Genomic DNA, 17,293 nt, shown 5'->3' with positions numbered 1-17,293 from the left:
TACTTAAAAATCAGAGAGGGGGCTAAAAGGTAAATTAAGAGGACTATTTACAGACAGAAGCGAAACAAGGGCACAAAAATACCACTGGTACTTAAAAGGAACTTCTGTACCTAAATTTTAGGTACAGAACGGTGTCCTCACACGTTTTTTTTAATTGATTTCCAGAATACTTTAAGAAACGGTTGGAACACGTCCTTAAATCAAGACAGTAATTACGTTGATGTAGTTTTGTGAAATGTAGGCCAACAACCTACCAATTACACCACTTACTGTATATCACGAGGTTTTTCTTCCTTTGGCGACCATACCACTAGATGGCCTCACAGAACTGTTTCGGGTAATACATGCTTACAAAAATTCTTTAAAACGGAGAAACTTGACTTTACCCATAGGTTAGGAAGAAATTTTGACAACATTTCTTCGTATTAAATAAATACAAAATGACAACATATTACATATGTAGTCATGATAACGTATCTTTTTTTCAGTCATTTTATTTTTTATAATTTTTTTATAAATGGAAAATGACATTTTGACAAATTTTGTTTAAAACTGTTTTAGATGAGGTCATGACTATTCCAGTACTTTGACAGAAGTCCAAGTCCAGTTCTTTTAGAAAAACTATGTTTTTTTTAGATTAATGCAAATGATGTACATGCACAGAATACATTATTTTCTGAAACACTTCCATTAATGTACATAATAAAAACATCACAAAAACAAAAAACTAAATTTAAAGTTCACATTTAGTTACATTTTTTTCCCCAAAGTGCCCTTTCAATATCTCTTCTCCATACAAATAATAATTAAATACACTTCTATTTGGTATTCTATGTAAACAAGTCCATCTTTCTTTTCATTAACAAAGGTTTTAAGATGATATGCTATCCATTAATTTAATTCTCTCACTTCCTGACCACACATAAGATTTCTATTTTCCTAAATATTGTTCCTGAATACCAGGAACCAATATGCTCTCATTCAACCATTTTCTAACTGTTTATTCCAATTCAGGGTCACGGCGTAGCCAGAGCCTATTCCAGCAAGCAAGAGGTGCAAGGCGGGATACACCCTGGGTGGGATGCCAGTCCATCACAGGACAGGCACAAACACACACACACTCACAACAGGGCCAATTTTTTTCCCAAAAGCCATTTAAACTACCAGTATGTTTTGGGAATTTGGGAGGAAACCCACATGAACACGGGGGAACATACAAACTGGACTGGACCTGTGGTGTGCAGCTGAAATTAAGGATTTTAAATTTGAAGACTCCACTTTAAAAAATGGTTTCTGCAGAACCTCTTACATTTTAGAGATTAAGAAGACTGGTCAAAATCTGAAAGAAGGATATTTAAAATAAAGGCCCTTGAGAAAGAACAGAAGACTGGATGAAATTCGTTCATGGCTGACTTGGTAAATAATTCTCTGTGCCTACAACACAAAAAAATGACTATATTAGGTCACTGCTACCTAGCTTTAAAAGCTTACAAAGATTTTGGGAAAACACTATTGTGGTCAAATCTTCCTCAATGTATCATATTGAACTTGGATCATATGTTGACTGACATAGGATACCAAAGACAATAAAAAAGGTTGCAAATGAGAGGACCTATCAAGCTCATTTGGATGCTAGGTGCTAATTGATCTAACGATCTCTCACCTCTTGAAAGAAGCCAGGGTGTCAGCTTCAATATGATCGGGTAATGTGTTTTAGACACCCACAGTCCTTTGTATAAAATAAGTGCCTAATTTTCTCAGTTATAAATACATTTCTCTGTATGTACAGTAAGTCCCCTGGTGTGTGTTTGACTATTGTTTCTGAAGAAGTGCACAGGATTGACTTTGTCAATGCCTTTGAAGATTTTGACTAATTGGCCCTGTTTTAGTTGTTTCTGTTCGAGCCTGAAAACATTCAGTTTTTTTTGGCCTGTCAGTGCAGAGAGTTTCTTTAAGCCTAGCTATATTTCTTGTTGCTCTTCTCTGGGTTGATTCCAAGAGCAGCAATACGTTTTCTATAATATGGTGCCAAAACTGTACACTGTATCTTCTTACCAGTAAGTCTTACTACTGCATCTCACATTTTAACATGATATCCCTTGATTTAAATTCAAGGCTAAACCATGAAAAACTATGGTTGGATGTTGCATATTGTTGATGAAGTAAAGTCCTCATTACCTGTAAAGTGCTTTGAGTGGAGTGTCCAGAAAAGACCTATATAAGTGTAAACAATTTATTATTATTTTAACTAAGCCAAACAATGGAACAACTAACAATTTGTGAATAATGCAATGAATAAAGCAGCTCAAAGCCTACATGATCAGCTAGTAATCATATTAGGAGCTACTGTTGATAACATTATGAGATCGAAGATCATGTTATTTATCATCAACGCCCTGAGATATGATTACAAAGATTTTAATGCACGTTTTGGTGTAGTCTGTGGTGGCAGATTGTAAATGCTTAAGTTACTTAGCACGAGAAAAAATTGTGTCTTTTTCTTGGAATGGATATTGTAAAATATATACTTAATTTTATTAATGTTTTTTTTATAGTTGTAGTTTACTTTTGGAATGATTCCTACAGAAGTTTAATATGTTGGTAACATTTTAATAATAAAACTATGAAACTGCATTCTTCATCGTCAGCCACATCTCTTTAGGTGGAATTCCAACATTTGACAACATGACAGCTTCTTTCAGGAGCCGCAAAAAATTAATCAAGTGCCTACCCAGTTTGTGTCAGATTTGCATTCTTTGTTGGCTTAAAATCAAAGTCATTTCAAATTCTCAATGTAATCTTCTCACCCACCTCCCTCCAGCTATAAAATGTGTCAGAGGGATAAACAATGGCATTTGATTATAATGCAAAAGTAGAAAATCCCGTTTGGTCTTCGGAAGTTTGCATCTTTGTCAACTGGTTTAGCGCATATGAATGGTAGGATGTCTTTTAACAGCATGGGGTCTGTGCCCAGCTGCACGGTTTAAATGAAGTTCATTTTTCTTTTAGTATTTTCAAGGTTCAAGGATGATGTACGAAGACGCAGAATGCATTCAGGTCAGAACTTACACGTTGAATACTAAACTTTCAATTGTTGTTGCGCAACCACAGCCTGAATTGATGGGAAATCTGCATTTATTATTTAAATATGCAAACGCATTTTAAAACGTACAAGCTCACATTAACAAAGCTGAACAATGCAGCACAAAAATACCCACATTTAGAACCTTACCTTCACCAAAGTATAATCGTATGCTTTTAAACCATTTTTTTCAAGCAGGCCGTTAAACAGGGATGGGAAAATATGGTGTAATGTATTGATTCGGTATTTCTATAGCCTCATAGAACAACGTATCAGATATTAACTTTTCAACTAAGTCGAGGTTCGTTTGATAACTATTTAATTACCTATAGAAAACCTATAGAACGTATTTGGAGATAAATTAGACTGATGTACCATCATTGCATTTAACTTAATGCGTACCCTGTGTTAATTTCTGTAGATTTGATAAACGGCTTGCCTTTGTAATAAACCGTCCACTTGTTTTGCCTTTATAAAAAAGTTTTGAGAAGTTTGAAGCTGTGCGGTTGCCATGACGGCGAGTTCACCCGAGGGCTGAGGCAGGGAAGTGACGAATGGAGGCGAGCTGTTGTTGGGACACGTGACCTACACAGGCTGCCTTGATCTGTTTTGACAAGCGATGGAGAGGCTTTAAGATCCGCAGAGGCAGAGCAAGAAACAAGGGACTTAACTGGGGAAGTGGGGGGTGTTTTAGTAAGAGAGCGAGGGAGCTAAAACAAAACGCCAAGAAGTCGGCAAATGACTCCCTATTTCAGAGAGTTATCCTGCGTAACCGAGAGCTGTTTGAAACACCTGAGGTCGTCTGGGTGTCGGTTGCAAACCGAGACTTGATGATTAGAGGACAGCCGTGGACTGGGAGACTTGAAATGAGAGCGTACCGAGAGGACAGATAGAGAGAGGGATGTTTTTTCAGGGCGACGGAGAAGGGGGCATGTGTACAACAACATAACATCGCTTTCTTCTCCGAGACGCGATGGTTCCTGTTGAGTAGCGACCGGGCGCGTAGTATTTTGTTTTTCGGTGACAGAGGGGACGAGATAGCAAGTTCTCTACCTGTACGTAAGTGGCAGTCGACAGGGGTGTCCGCATTAGATGGCTGGCCGTATCTAAGCTTAAGACGGAGAAAGAAATGAGAGACGACTGTCTTTACCTCAGGTTGGAATAGCACCGGCTCATTTCTTAATTAAGACTTGAGGCTGGTTTGCCTGTGGTTACCTGGTAAGGATGGAGTAGCCTGTCATCGGCACAAACACGGGTCTGCTTTTGTGAGATAGCTCTGGCAGACACGGTGGACAAGGCTTTTAGTGTTACCGAAGAGAGGTTATGTGTTTGTGGGGTTCAGACCGCGTGTGAGGGTGACAAAGACACCCCGCGATCGAACAGTCAGACGAGGAAGCGGAGGGGCTACGGCGAGCCGAAGGAGGCCGACGGAGAGAGGACGCAGCTGGGATCTGAACGACTCGGCGTCGACACCGGCGGAGACATGAAGTCCGATCGAGGTAAACGGGTCAACACTTTTGTTTCCTTCTAAATATTAAACCACCACTCGTTGTTGTCACCGTCTTTGTCAGATGCCAGTTATTAAGGCCGGGGAAGTCGTGTTTTTCTTTTGTTTCTTCAGTACAGGAATGCTCTCTGTACTGTTTGTTTTCCCGGGGGAACTGGGGTGGGGGGGTGGCTGTAACAGCTGTGTAACTGCTCAGCTAAAAGCATGTCAGTTGTTTCACAGAGTCATCCGTTTTTGGTAATGTTATAATAAAATGAGAAGTATAAATGAAGCGATTTAAATGCGTTCTTCGTAGACGATTCATATATTTAAGGTGACAGAGCAGAGGATATAGAGATCGTCTACCTAGTATTATGTCAAATATTCAGATTACTGGGTGGCTTAATTTTGCTTTAAAGGTATTGTTTCTACATTGCAGTTTTTTTACAGCGAGACCAATGAACAAACAGCTGACCAACATACATCCGGTTTTGTTCAGTGTAATTGTTGGTGGAGTTGTGTCCAGTGCTTCCTGGTAACTCTTCTGAGACCTACACAGCTAACCCTTGGCCAAGGTGTCACCAGAAGCAATCTTACATTTTCTATTAACATTAATGATCTTATCAGAATAGAGTCTACTTGTTGATATCTGTGTACTTTCTTCTATTTCAAATTGCACCTTTTTGCAATTACAGTTTGCACTTCAAAGGAAAAGCTAAATTTTTAGGTTCACTATAATTCCTGTAGGTGAATTTACAATACTTAGAATGAACAACTAATAAGAAGATAATGGCATAGCAGTTTCATGTTTATAACTTTACCGGGTTTAAGCTTTAAGCTAAAAACGTGTTAAATATTTCAAACTTGTTAATTTGTCTTCGAGAATGATATTGCGCTGTGAATACTACCATCGGCAGCCAGCCCACCCAGCAGCCATATCACCCTGCAACTCAGAACTGGCAGCCCACTGAAGCTAAGCAGGTGTGAGCCTGGTCAGTACCTGGATGGGAGACCTCCTGGGAAAAACCAAGGTTGCTGCTGGAAGAGGTGTTAGTGGGGCCAGCAGGGGGTGCTTACCCTGCGGTCTAGGTGGGTCCTAATGCCCCAGTATAGTGACGAGGACACTATACTGTAAACAGGCGCCGTCCTTCGGATGAGATGTAAAACCGAGGTCCTGACTCTCTGTGGTCATAAAAAATCCCAGGGTGTTTCTTGAAAAGAGTAGGGGTATAACCCCAGCGTCCTGGCCAAATTTCCCATTGGCCCTTACCAATCATGGCCTCCTAATAATCCCCATCTATGAATTGCTCTCCTCCTCACTAATAGCTGATGTGTGGTGAGCGTTCTGGCGCACTATGGCTGCCGTCGCATCATCCAGGTGGGGCTGCACATTGGTGGTGGTGGAGGGGAGTCCCCATTACCTGTAAAGTGTCCAGAAAAGCGCTATATAAGTGTAAGCAATTATAAATTATTAATCAGTACATTTGGTATTGGTTTATGAAACAATGTATATGGACCTTTGATGAAACTACTTTTGTGATGTATAAAGCTGTTCTGAAGTCTAATTAACATTATTCCTGTTGTTTTGTGCTTCCAGTACAACCAGATTTATGGTTTATCTGTTAGTCTGTGAGACACAATAAGTTAAAGAAGTAGCTAGGAAATAGAAAATTCTATATTTAACTGCATCTTATTTAAAGATCCACTAAAAGTTGATGAATGCAGCGCTATACTGTATATTGTTGTAGGTGGTAATGTGCATATCCTGATTAAACCCCTGGTATTCTGTCGCTTACCTTTAATTGATTGAATGCATTTTATGATTTAAACATAATCTTTGGTAGTAAAATAGTGATGGCTGTGAAGTATATTATAAAATGCATTTTTATATTTCAAAAATATTATAGTCCTATACATATATGTATGACCATTTCTAGCTTTCTGTGATATTGCTGTAATATAACTAAGTTCCTTAATGTGTTATTTATTTTTTTAGAACAAAATATTTTTATTTTTGTTTCACTGTTTCCACAATGGGACATCTTTCTTTATGATCCACATTTCCTTGAAACACAAATACAGTATAAATATTTTTATGTAACAGACTGAAATCTGATCACCTAATCCCTTATTTAGACCTGACTGAAAATAGCAGTGGTCAGACCTTCGGCCTTTTGTAGAAATGTAGAGTTGTTTACATTTTCCATTTATTGAGAGTGGTGTGGTAAACAGACATTTTGCAAGTCATGTAGCTTTTCTTTGTTGTGCTCAGGTTGTCTTAATAAACAAATGTAGTAAACATTTGCCTCATGCCTAATGTTCTTTGTTATGGCCTCTGTGCTGTCATTTCCAAATCATTTATTGAAATTAAATCAGTGAAACAATCTGGCAATATTTGTACCTCAGTTTAAAGAAAGCATTGATTATAAGAGCAGCTCTTTTGCATACTAATACTGACAGCAGTTTTCAGGGTCTATATTAGACTAAGCCTTTATGTCAGCATGTCCCAAGGTATTCATTTGAAAATTTTGGAAATATACAGTTGTATCTGCATCTTACCTTCCCACATTTAAGGAATCCACAAAAGTTCAGATCACAGTATTTTTTCTTGTTTGCATATTTGCAGAGTGCTAATTAATTCTGGTAATGGATTTTCATATTTGGTCTTGCTAGCCATGGCTTGAAAGGTGTGGTCAGATATTTTATCTTTGTATTTAACAGATTAGAGTAAATGAAAAGCATATGGTGTTTTACAAATCAAATTTGTTGGCACAGTGTGTTAACATTCTATATATTAGCAAGAATCATTGGGATATCTACAGTAGTGAACCTATAACTTTATAAGTAGAAAAAAGTCATTTTCCAAAGTAATGTCAATATTTGCAAAGCGGCTACTTTGGGGGGGGGGGGACAGGAAGGTGGAATTATACTGTAATTTGTATGTCTAGTGCAGTAGAACATTATTTTTGTTCCAGAAAATGATCTTCCTCTGTGATTGAGCCTACTTGGTTTCCTACATTTCTAACAATGATGCCTGATTGCTGTTAAAACTGTTCCCTGGAACAGATTCCCTTATGTCAGAGTGTTGCTTTGGACTATTTTTATTTGGAACATAATGTTCATTTAATAGAGCAGACGATAGCTGTTCCAATTTTTCTTTTTTTAGTACAGCTGTTACTTTTTTTAAAGCTATAGACACCAAATACATTTGTCATGGGTATTAAGCACATTAGCAGAAGAAAAGGGAGTCTAAAGCTGAAATAGTGTGCTGGCACAGTTTAGAACATACTGCTTATCCGGGGACACATTTTACATCGGGTAGGTACACAATTAAACACGACACAAAATCCTTTCCAGTTTCGTATGAATTTTGACCTACGTCATTCTACATCAGGACAGGAATGATTTATTTAGATAGGGTTATTTATAGTGTGTGAGTCTTCGGGGATATGTGATCTGTCTAACAGGACGGTGCACCTCACACTTGCAGGGGAAGGAAAGGAGTGATTTGGAGCTAGCCAGAGAACCTAGGTGATGGCCATTCTTTTGTAATGCACAGAAGATTGGCATGTTGATTTTTCTAACCTTGAAAGGCCCCAGCAAGGGAGGACACTCAGAGGCAAATGTTACCCAATCAAGTGTTGAGCGGTGCTTGCATATCTCTAACCAAAAACAACTTGGTGATTTGTGTTATGCCAGGAGAATTACGTGTTAGTATAAAAACCGTTGAAGAGAAACAAGTTGATTTTTTTTGTAATGGACTATATATCTATACATGCAATGAGTGGAATAGCATTACCTATTGAAATTAGAGCATTTAATTATTTCATTTATGAATTTGTCCTTGCAAATGGTATTGCAATAAGCACTTAAGCTTGTGTACTGTTCTTGTTTTTGGCTTTGGTGTTTAGAGCTAGAGATTCATTAGTTCAGGTGGGTAGCTGCGTCAGCATGCGTAGGCTGCAAAGGAACAAGTAATAGGTTTATTCCATGCTGAAAAAAAGAAGAAAGAGAACACAACGTTTCGGCCGTGGAGCCTTCTTCAGGTGTGAGAGAGACAGGGCAGTAGGCAAAGGTAAAGTAGCGGGAGAACAAAGGTTGGGAGGGAGGAGGAGTGAGAGGCGGGAGCAGGGGACAGAAAGAGAGGCCAATCAAGAGGTGTGAAGTCAGAATGGGTGCAGAGAGGTGTGAAATGAAACTTCCAATGAATGGAGAAAATTTAAAAGAACAGTAGTCTGTCGTTAAGGGAAGGGAGAAGGTGTGATCCTAGCTGCAGAATAATTTTAGTTTCGGTGGTCTTTCTGATGTATGAGTTTGGAAAACCGTCTTTGAGAACACAGACGGAGAGATTAGAGTGGTCGTGGCCGTCAGAGGTGAAATGAGAAACAATGGGCTTGGAGAGATCTTTAATCTTTACAGCCCTGACGTGTTCTCTGAAACGGTCTCCGAGTCTCCTTCCTGTTTCTCCAATGTAGATGGCTGGGCATTTACTGCAAGAGATACAGTAAATAAGGTTGCTGGAGGTACAAGATGCTGTCTGGGTGATCCGGAATTGTCCTGAGGGGCCTTGAATGAGTGTGGTGGTGGCTGTGTATTTGCAGGTGATACAGCGAGCTCTGTTGCAAGGGAAAGTGCCTGGTGTGGATGGTTGTTGAGGGCGGTCAAGGGAGCTGTGAACAAGGAGGTTACGCAGATTAGGTGGTCGGCGATATGAGATGATAGGGCGATCAGAAAAGAGGGCCCCAATGGAGGGATCATCCTGTAGGATGGAAAAGTTGTGGTTAATGGTCCTGGGGATAGGAAGTGTGTTAGGGTGGTAAGGAAGCACCAGAGGAATGCGGTTGTTACGGCGGGAGTTCCTGATCGGGTTGATGGTCCGGGGGGTGTTTTTGGCTCGGGCAAGGGCCCTGTCAATCACACTGCTGGGGTATCCTCTGTTGATGAAAAATGAGTACATTTCGAGGGCTTGGTTCTCGAAGTCGATGTCGTCGCTGCATAATCGTCGTAACCTAAGGAACTGTGAAAAAGGAAGAGAGTTTTTAGTGTGGTTGGGGTGAAATGAGCTGTACAGGAGGTAGCTGTGTGAATCCGTGGGTTTGTAATAAACTGAAGTGGACAGTCGGGGGTAGTTGATAGACAAGTGGATGTCTAGAAACGGAAGAGTAGTGGAAGATATGTTAATCGTATATTTGAGGGACGGGTGGAAGTTGGTGAAATGGTGCAGGAAGAACTCAAGCTGATCGTTGGAGCATGTGGCGGCACCGACGCAGTCATCAATATATCGTTTGTAGAGGTCAGGGGCATAGCCAGTGTAGGAAGCGAAGAAGCGTTCTTCTACCCAGCCGACAAAAATGTTGGCATAGCTGGGTCCCATTCTGGTGCCCATGGCAACTCCACTGACCTGTTGGTAAAAAAGATTATTGAAAGAGAATGCATTCAGTGTGAGGACCAATTCTGCAAGGCGTACCAGGGTGTGGGTGGGTGGATCAAGCACTGTGCGTTTGTCCAGCATGTGCTTGAGTGCTGTAAGGCCGTCATTATGGGGAATGACGGTGTACAGAGATGTGATGTCCATGGTAAAAATGTAGCATTCGGTACCCTGAAATTGGAAATCATTAAAAAGTTGGAGCGCGTGGTTGGTGTCTTTGATGTATGAGGGAAGATCTTCAACCAGCGGTCTCATGAGGCTGTCGAGAAAGGCTGAGATGTAAGTAGTTGGACAGTTACATGCTGATACGATGGGGCGTCCAGGGGTGTCCGGTTTGTGGATTTTGGGGAGGAGGTAAAATTGAGATACCTGTGGATGTTCCATGATGAGCCGGTTTGCCTCCTGGGGGAGCTCATTACTGCTGATAAGAAGAGAAATGGTGGATACCACTTCCTTTTGGTAGTCAGTGGTAGGGTCCTGTTGGAGAGGGAGGTAGGCAGAAGTGTCAGTTAGTTGTCTAGAGGCTTCAGAGATGTATAGATCCTTACGCCACACCACAACAGCGCCTCCTTTGTCCGCTGGTTTGATGACGATATCATCCCTGTTGCGGAGAGACTGGAGCGCCTGATTTTCTCCTTGGGTGAGGTTAGACCTATGTTTACTGGGTATAGAGAGTGCCTTGGGAGCTTGATTAGTGCATTGGTTGATGAAATAATCAACTGGTGGAAAACGGCCAGAGGAGGGAGTCCAACAGCTCTGTTTGGGATTAATGTTGTTAATGACATCAATAACCGGGTTGTTATCAGCTGCCTGTGAAGAGGAATTGTCGGCAAAATGTGCTCTGAGACGGATCCTGCGGTAAAAGCGGTTAAGGTCGACATTGGTCTGGGGGATGTCCAGCTTCCTGGGAACTGGTACAAAACTGAGCCCTTTGCTGAGGAGGGATCGCTCATCCTGTGAAAGGGAAAGGTCAGAAGGTATGGTGACAACAAGGTTAGGGTTGGTGAGGGTGTTCGGGGTGTTGATGGTTTTCTTCTGTAGAAGATGACTGAGTTTTTTGTCCTTCTCTGTAGTGAGAAACTGGTAGAGTTTAGAGTTGAGAGATCTAATGAGGTTAGTTATGAAGGGAAGATGATGTGGAGCTGTAAGCCGTAGAAATTCCTTAGCCTCTTTGATGTTGTTGTCGGAAAGGATAATCTGTTTTTTGAGGGAGAAAATAGTAGAGAGCATTAGTTTCCTAGAAAATTGTTTTAGAAGTCTCTGAGTGTTACTCTGGGTGGTATCAGAGTCAAAAGAAAAGGTATTAAATTTAAGGCGAAATCCTTTAGGGATGATATTATGTCGACGACATCTGTAAAGGAATAGAAGGTGGTTAGAAAGCCTGGTCTTGGAACAGATAGCTGTGAAGAGACGGAATGCTGGTTTAGTGAGAGAAGAGGGCAAGTGGCCCAGGGAGGAAGAGAAGGTATGACGAAGAGATCTAGAAAGAGATTTGGAGGAAGGCATAGTGGGTCGCAGCAGCTGTAGGTGGTAGTAGTTCAGGTGGGTAGCTGAATTCATTAGTTCCCTACAAAGAAATAAAGGAGTGGAGGTCATAGGAAAATGCAGCACTGTTTGCATAAAGCCTGCAGCATTCATGTCAGTTCAAACAAATGATGTCACTGAAGCCATAGTTTCCTAGGTTGTAAAATACATTAGATTTAAGGTGAACACCAAACAAAGGCAGTTTACTTAAGCACCTAACCCTACAAGCCAGAGGTGGACTACAGGCCATCTAATCCATTTTGTATACATTTCTTTCAGTTAAGGGTAAAACCCTTCCTCCCATCTGGCTGCCGTTTTAGTTACAGGATAGTTTCCTTTTCAACAAGAAACTGTCCGTTTAACAAGGAAGTACTAGTTGTCCCTGCAGAGAGATTAAATTTGTTGACAGTATAGTTCCGTGTGTTCAGGGAAGATGACCGCTGCCCTCTTTGAATCTGTTTGATAAACTTTGGCTAAAATGAGCAGGGAAGAGGGATGGGATTGAAAGTGTCCCTCACTTCAGTTCCCTGAATTATTTTTCTACGTCCTCAGTTTGTATAATAGATGTTTAATTGCTCGTGTGACATGGATTTACCTAGTTTTGTACCCTATGCTTCTCTTACGAAAATCAAAAGCTACACAGTAATACTGTAGTCGATTTTTTTCCTTTAAAAATTGCTTTTGGGTCTCTATTTTTTTTTAAACATAGTCCCAAAAACCTGTGAGAGAGTTTAATTTTAAACTGATACTTGAAGTTCTGCTTTAGGAGAACATACACCATCTGGACAAATAGATTTCTCCTTGGAGGTAATGCGAATTGACTTCTGAGTAGCTCTGTCTGAGCAGAATGTGTCTGTTGGGAGTCTTGGCATGAACACAGCAATGTAAGAGATGTACACTCATAATAGATCAGAACACCCAGGGGTCAGAATGAGCCAGTTGCTTATAAACAGAAACCGTGCAAGGGGGATTTATTTTGTAATACACTGCGGTAAGGCTGTTTTTATTTAAAGCTAGAGAAATGATAGGAAGTGCATTGTGTCCTGTGGAAGATTTAACAGCCTACAACCACATTGTTTCACAGGCTCTTCAATGCCACAGTGATGCACCAAAAGAAGTGACAAGAAGTGTTAAGATAAGTGACTCTGCTGTAAGGTAGCAGAGCATGGGCTATATATTGTCATGACTCATCTAATGAAACCTTGCTTGAAAAAGCAAGGTTTATGGACTGGCTTGTATATTTGAAGATAAGATTTGATTCCAACTGCTGAGTGTGACGAGAGAAAATCAGATGTGCTACTGTTAAAGGCTTTCGGTACCACAGAGGCTAGTGCATTTCCATAATAAATCAAGGAAAAAATGCTATTTTTAGAATTGTTGCAGATTCTCTGTTAAAGATTCTGAGTGACAGATGAATAGCTTGCTCCATTTACTTCTTAAAGAGTCACATTTTTCTATGCTTATTTTTTTTTAATAGGCTCCATGTTTATTTTACAAATGTGGTATTTTAAACGAAAGAAAAATTACTTCAATAATGTGTTCTTATTCATTACAAGCTGAATAAATTGACAATTGACAGTTGATTTATGTTGTTACAGTACTTTAAGTGGAATGCATCCTTCTGTTTCTGATTTATGATCACCAGTATCATTTCAGTAAGATTTGTTTAGTTCAACTGTTATGTCTCAGAAATTAAGCCCTGGGGTATGAATGATCTTTATCTCTAGAACTTCTCTACAGAGGCTTGGAATTACAGCAGTTGGTGTTAAACAATGTCGTGTGCACTCTTGTTTTTGTTTTACGCTTGTTTTAAAGAAGGGTCTCCATTGAAATTTAGAATTTGTCACCAAATTCTTGTACCCTGTAATTTTAGCACTTAGATGGGCTTATAGCTTCAGCATAACTGTCTGTCACTCTAATGAAGAGCTGGTTCTACTGTGCTTTTTTATTTAATTTTTGAGGGGTTTGCTTTCCCAGAATTGTGCTGCTTGAATCCTTGATGTGAAAAACAAGTTTACTGCACTGTGCTTACATCTCCTTCTAAACTCACTAAAGCAGACGTTTGTCCAAAACATCTTGAAACAAATGACCTTTTTCATCATTTCAACTTGGTTCATAGCATAACTCTTTTTTAGTCATCTAGACAAGGTGTGCCGTGCAAGATTCAGTTTTTGTTCTAAGCAGACCTAATCGTTAAGGAGGTTTTGAAGTGTGAAATCCCTTGGTCAGCTCAATAACACATGCACTGTTTCAGAGTCTCTCCTTTTCTCACCCGATAATGGTGCATTGGAAAGACACAATGCCAATTCATTCTGGATTAGTGAAGAGCTACAAGAAATATCACTCAAGCTGCAGTAGCACATTTTCCTTTGTTACGTTTTAGAATTGAGAAAAATCTTAAGTGGTTGTCTTTCCTTTTCAGTTCTTTATACTGTTTTAGACACACTTTATTAAAGCCTTACAAGTACAAATACAAGATGCAGAAGCTACTGAATACTGAAATATCAACACTACTGATGCTTAAATATCAAATAATAAAGGGAAGAGTAAAGCATTTCACTGACTAAAATGGTAAGGTTTTAAGTGATGAAAGGAAAACAGCTGGTAAATATTTCAGGTGTTTTCTAAGGAAGAAATCAACATGTTTCAGGATGAGGAAAAACAAAGTTCTATTTTGAAAGGGTTGCAGGTACTATAGGCACTGAATAAAAACAAATCTATAAAGGTTGGTGATAATCTACCAATGTTTCTTAAGGAAATGAATGATTTTTTATTGAATATCAAAGTCAATACAGCTAATACACATTTGACTGGAAAATTACTAATATAGCCCCTGTCCTCAGAATCAAAGCAGTAATAAAAAATTAATAAAGTAATATGTTTTACTTGTGTTATATGTAAGATTGTGGAGACAATGTATATAATGGAATGCGTTTTAGGAAAGGCAATTTTCTAGTAATTTGCTAGAACCTCAACTGTTACCGTTCACCAGATCTACCAATCATTTCATACCACTATCAAGGGAAAAGGAATTAACAGCATTTTCCCATAACTTTCCAAAGCTGCCATCCACCTCGGGTACCTTTTGTTGCCACACATAACCTGCTAATGCATATCCTGCAGGAGCAACACCTGGCAACCAGTTCAGAGAACTCATTAAATCTGTGATGATCAAAGATCTCTCCAAGCTGATTGACATTGACCTTTCTGCTGAGTTCTTTGACAAGCATTCCAGATTCTCTATCAATCCATCTATTTTCTTACCAATTCGTCCAATTCAGGGTTGGGGTGGAGTCAGAGACTGTCCTGGTATGCATTGTGGATGGCACACCAGTCCATTGCAGGGCACACAAACCCAAACACACACACTCACACTGGTGCCAATTTCCCAATCTATAAAAACATCAGAAGCCAGAATTGTTTTTTAAACTAAAATATTGCTTCCCATTAGCTGTCAGTGATAGGCTGCTTTTTGACTTTTCACACATTCCCTGGAATTGGTCTCACTGATTTGCATTTGTTTGGACACCCATTCTCGCCTGCCGTGCCCTAATCATAATCCCTTCCCTTTGTTCTCCTGACCTGGCCATTTGCTTCATATTACTGCTCACACCTGAGGAAGCAAGTTTACAAAAGGAGGATTTGCCAAATCTGTAGCAGCCCCATAGGAAATTCAAGAAGATTTCATTCAAGACTTTATGGCAAATGACATTTTATATAAATGTTGAATGCTGGTAACAAATACCTGTAAAGTAACATACGAGATTACAAGCAAGAGAAGGCCTTTCAACCAGTCTTGCCTGTTTGATAGTTATTGGTTAATTAAGTCATCCAGTTGTTTCTTGAAAGACGCTAAGGTACATCTTAAACATGGCTGTTTGGCAGAAGAAAATGGCAGCTGCCTAGCAGAAAATACATTTTTCACATTGTGGTTACATCTAGATTTTCTATGAGTGTTCAAGTACAGAATCCTAAAGCTTTCTTGTTTTAGGTTGCTAGTGTTTGAAAAACAATGGGTAAATTCACTTTGATGTTGGGAATGGTAGGGGGTGTGATTAGGAGTTCCTTTTCTATGACACAAAGTATTTTTACAGCGAACATGGAACTGCTGGCTGTTGACTGTTACATTACTGGTGTTGCAGAATGACTAAGATTTAGCATGCTTCTTTTATCTCTGATATGAAAAATACCCTTAGGTAAATTAATGTGTGTTGCAATTTTTAATGTTCATGTCATAAATCTGTTGTTGCCTGTCTGGATTGTTTTAGAATAAATTGTAATTGAATATTATGAGTTAGAAATGGGATTATTTAGTTAGTCAAGTGTATTATAAATCTATACAGTATAAGGCACTACTGACCGAAGCTGCTCTCCCAAATATAGTTCCAAGGTGAGTGAAGCTCTGACTCAAATATTAAAAATAAGTCAAGCATGTGGGAGGAACTGTAATTTCTGCCCCATTTGTCTGCAGAAGTTTAATTACCGACAAGAGTAAGTAGGTCAAAGTAATCAATCAGAAGGATCTGTTTGTCAAGATAAGATGGAACTAGTGCAAAATTAATACCGGGAGCATTTGTTTTTTGTCATATCTGCTAAGTGGCATTTGATGTGTGCTGAAGTGTAGGGACTTTATAAATGTTGAACCTAAAACACATTGTCCAATACATCTCCATCCATCCATTTTTGTACCTCTTCTTCCAATTCAGGTGTCTTTTCAGTTAATTCAGAACCGAGCTGGGGCTCAGTCTTGTGGAATCTTTCTTGGTTGTACTGTCCTTAGTGCTCCTCAGGTCGTTCTCCAGAAAGTAGATGGATAACTTCATCATATCTAAGAAAAAACTGTTTTCACTTCAGGTGAAACTGAGCAACAGCGTGGCTGTCATGAGCCAAAAAGGCCCATTGAGATGCAGTGGGGATTACTGGGAAGCAGATCTGCCACCGAGTTAACGTAGTTTGACATCAGGGTGGAAGCAAATGGAAGTCTTAAGTGTGCATGAACTAAAGACAAGCCTAATAAATTTAGCTAAAATGCAAATACTGTACAGGCAGCAAAAAAGGAACAGTATTTAAAAATGTGTACTACTCTGCTGGAAACATTAAAAGTACTTATTTTAGATTCAGCTTTATTGTATTGCTTCTGTGCATCACTGCATTGAATCCTATCCAGTGGCAACTACAGCGCTAAACGTAAGGTCATGCAGAAGTAAAGGTACAGGATTGTAATATTGTCTGGGTCTTCTGTGATCTGTGAGAAGGACTTGGGTTAAAGATGTTTGCCCTCATGCCCTGCATTTTCTGCTCTGTTCCTTGTGTTAACATGCTAATATGTGATGATAAGATTTAACTTTTAGGCTAATAAATTTTGACTTAAAGCCTCAGTCTGCAGCCATGAACTGCCTCTGTAGCTCAAGGGAAGGTTAGTTGTTTCATTCTCAAACTATAGATTCACAAAAGCCACAGAGCACTTTTGTACTGAAGTTTTACAATATGAAAATTTGCAGGAAGTACTATCTTAACAGATATATAATGAGGTTGAGCCAAAGTTTTTGTTGGAATCAGCCCAGGTTTCTGCAGAAGTTACCAAAAGAATAATTTTCATGGAATTGCAGGTGAACCTTATCTGTGATTTTCTCAAGACAGTAACATTGTAACATGTTTTAAAACTCTGAGGTTTGAGGGAAGCAATAATTAAAAGTGACTAATATTGATTTTATTGTTCAGATTTAAGGACCTTGAGTTCTAGAGCATGTAGGAATTTATTTAATGGTTCTAT

At 39.4% G+C, this 17,293-nt stretch overlaps 1 protein-coding gene across 1 annotated transcript in view; it reads left to right on the top strand.

Annotated features, from left to right (window-relative positions):
• Positions 1-3,688: 3,688 nt before the first annotated feature.
• Positions 3,689-17,293, top strand: part of atosa (atos homolog A) — a 38,074-nt gene continuing 24,469 nt past the window's right edge. Inside the window, exon 1 of the mRNA XM_088921437.1 lies at positions 3,689-4,581. Within this exon, the coding sequence (XP_088777563.1) occupies positions 4,566-4,581 (16 nt within the window). The 5' untranslated portion in view covers positions 3,689-4,565. The remainder of the gene's footprint in view (positions 4,582-17,293) is intronic.

The sequence above is a fragment of the Atractosteus spatula genome, chromosome 7 (assembly GCF_055471065.1).
Source record: "Atractosteus spatula isolate fAtrSpa1 chromosome 7, fAtrSpa1.hap1, whole genome shotgun sequence".
Taxonomy (NCBI): domain Eukaryota; kingdom Metazoa; phylum Chordata; class Actinopteri; order Semionotiformes; family Lepisosteidae; genus Atractosteus; species Atractosteus spatula.
Note: the sequence above shows the minus strand (reverse complement) of the source record. Positions and strands in the feature narration are given on the sequence as shown.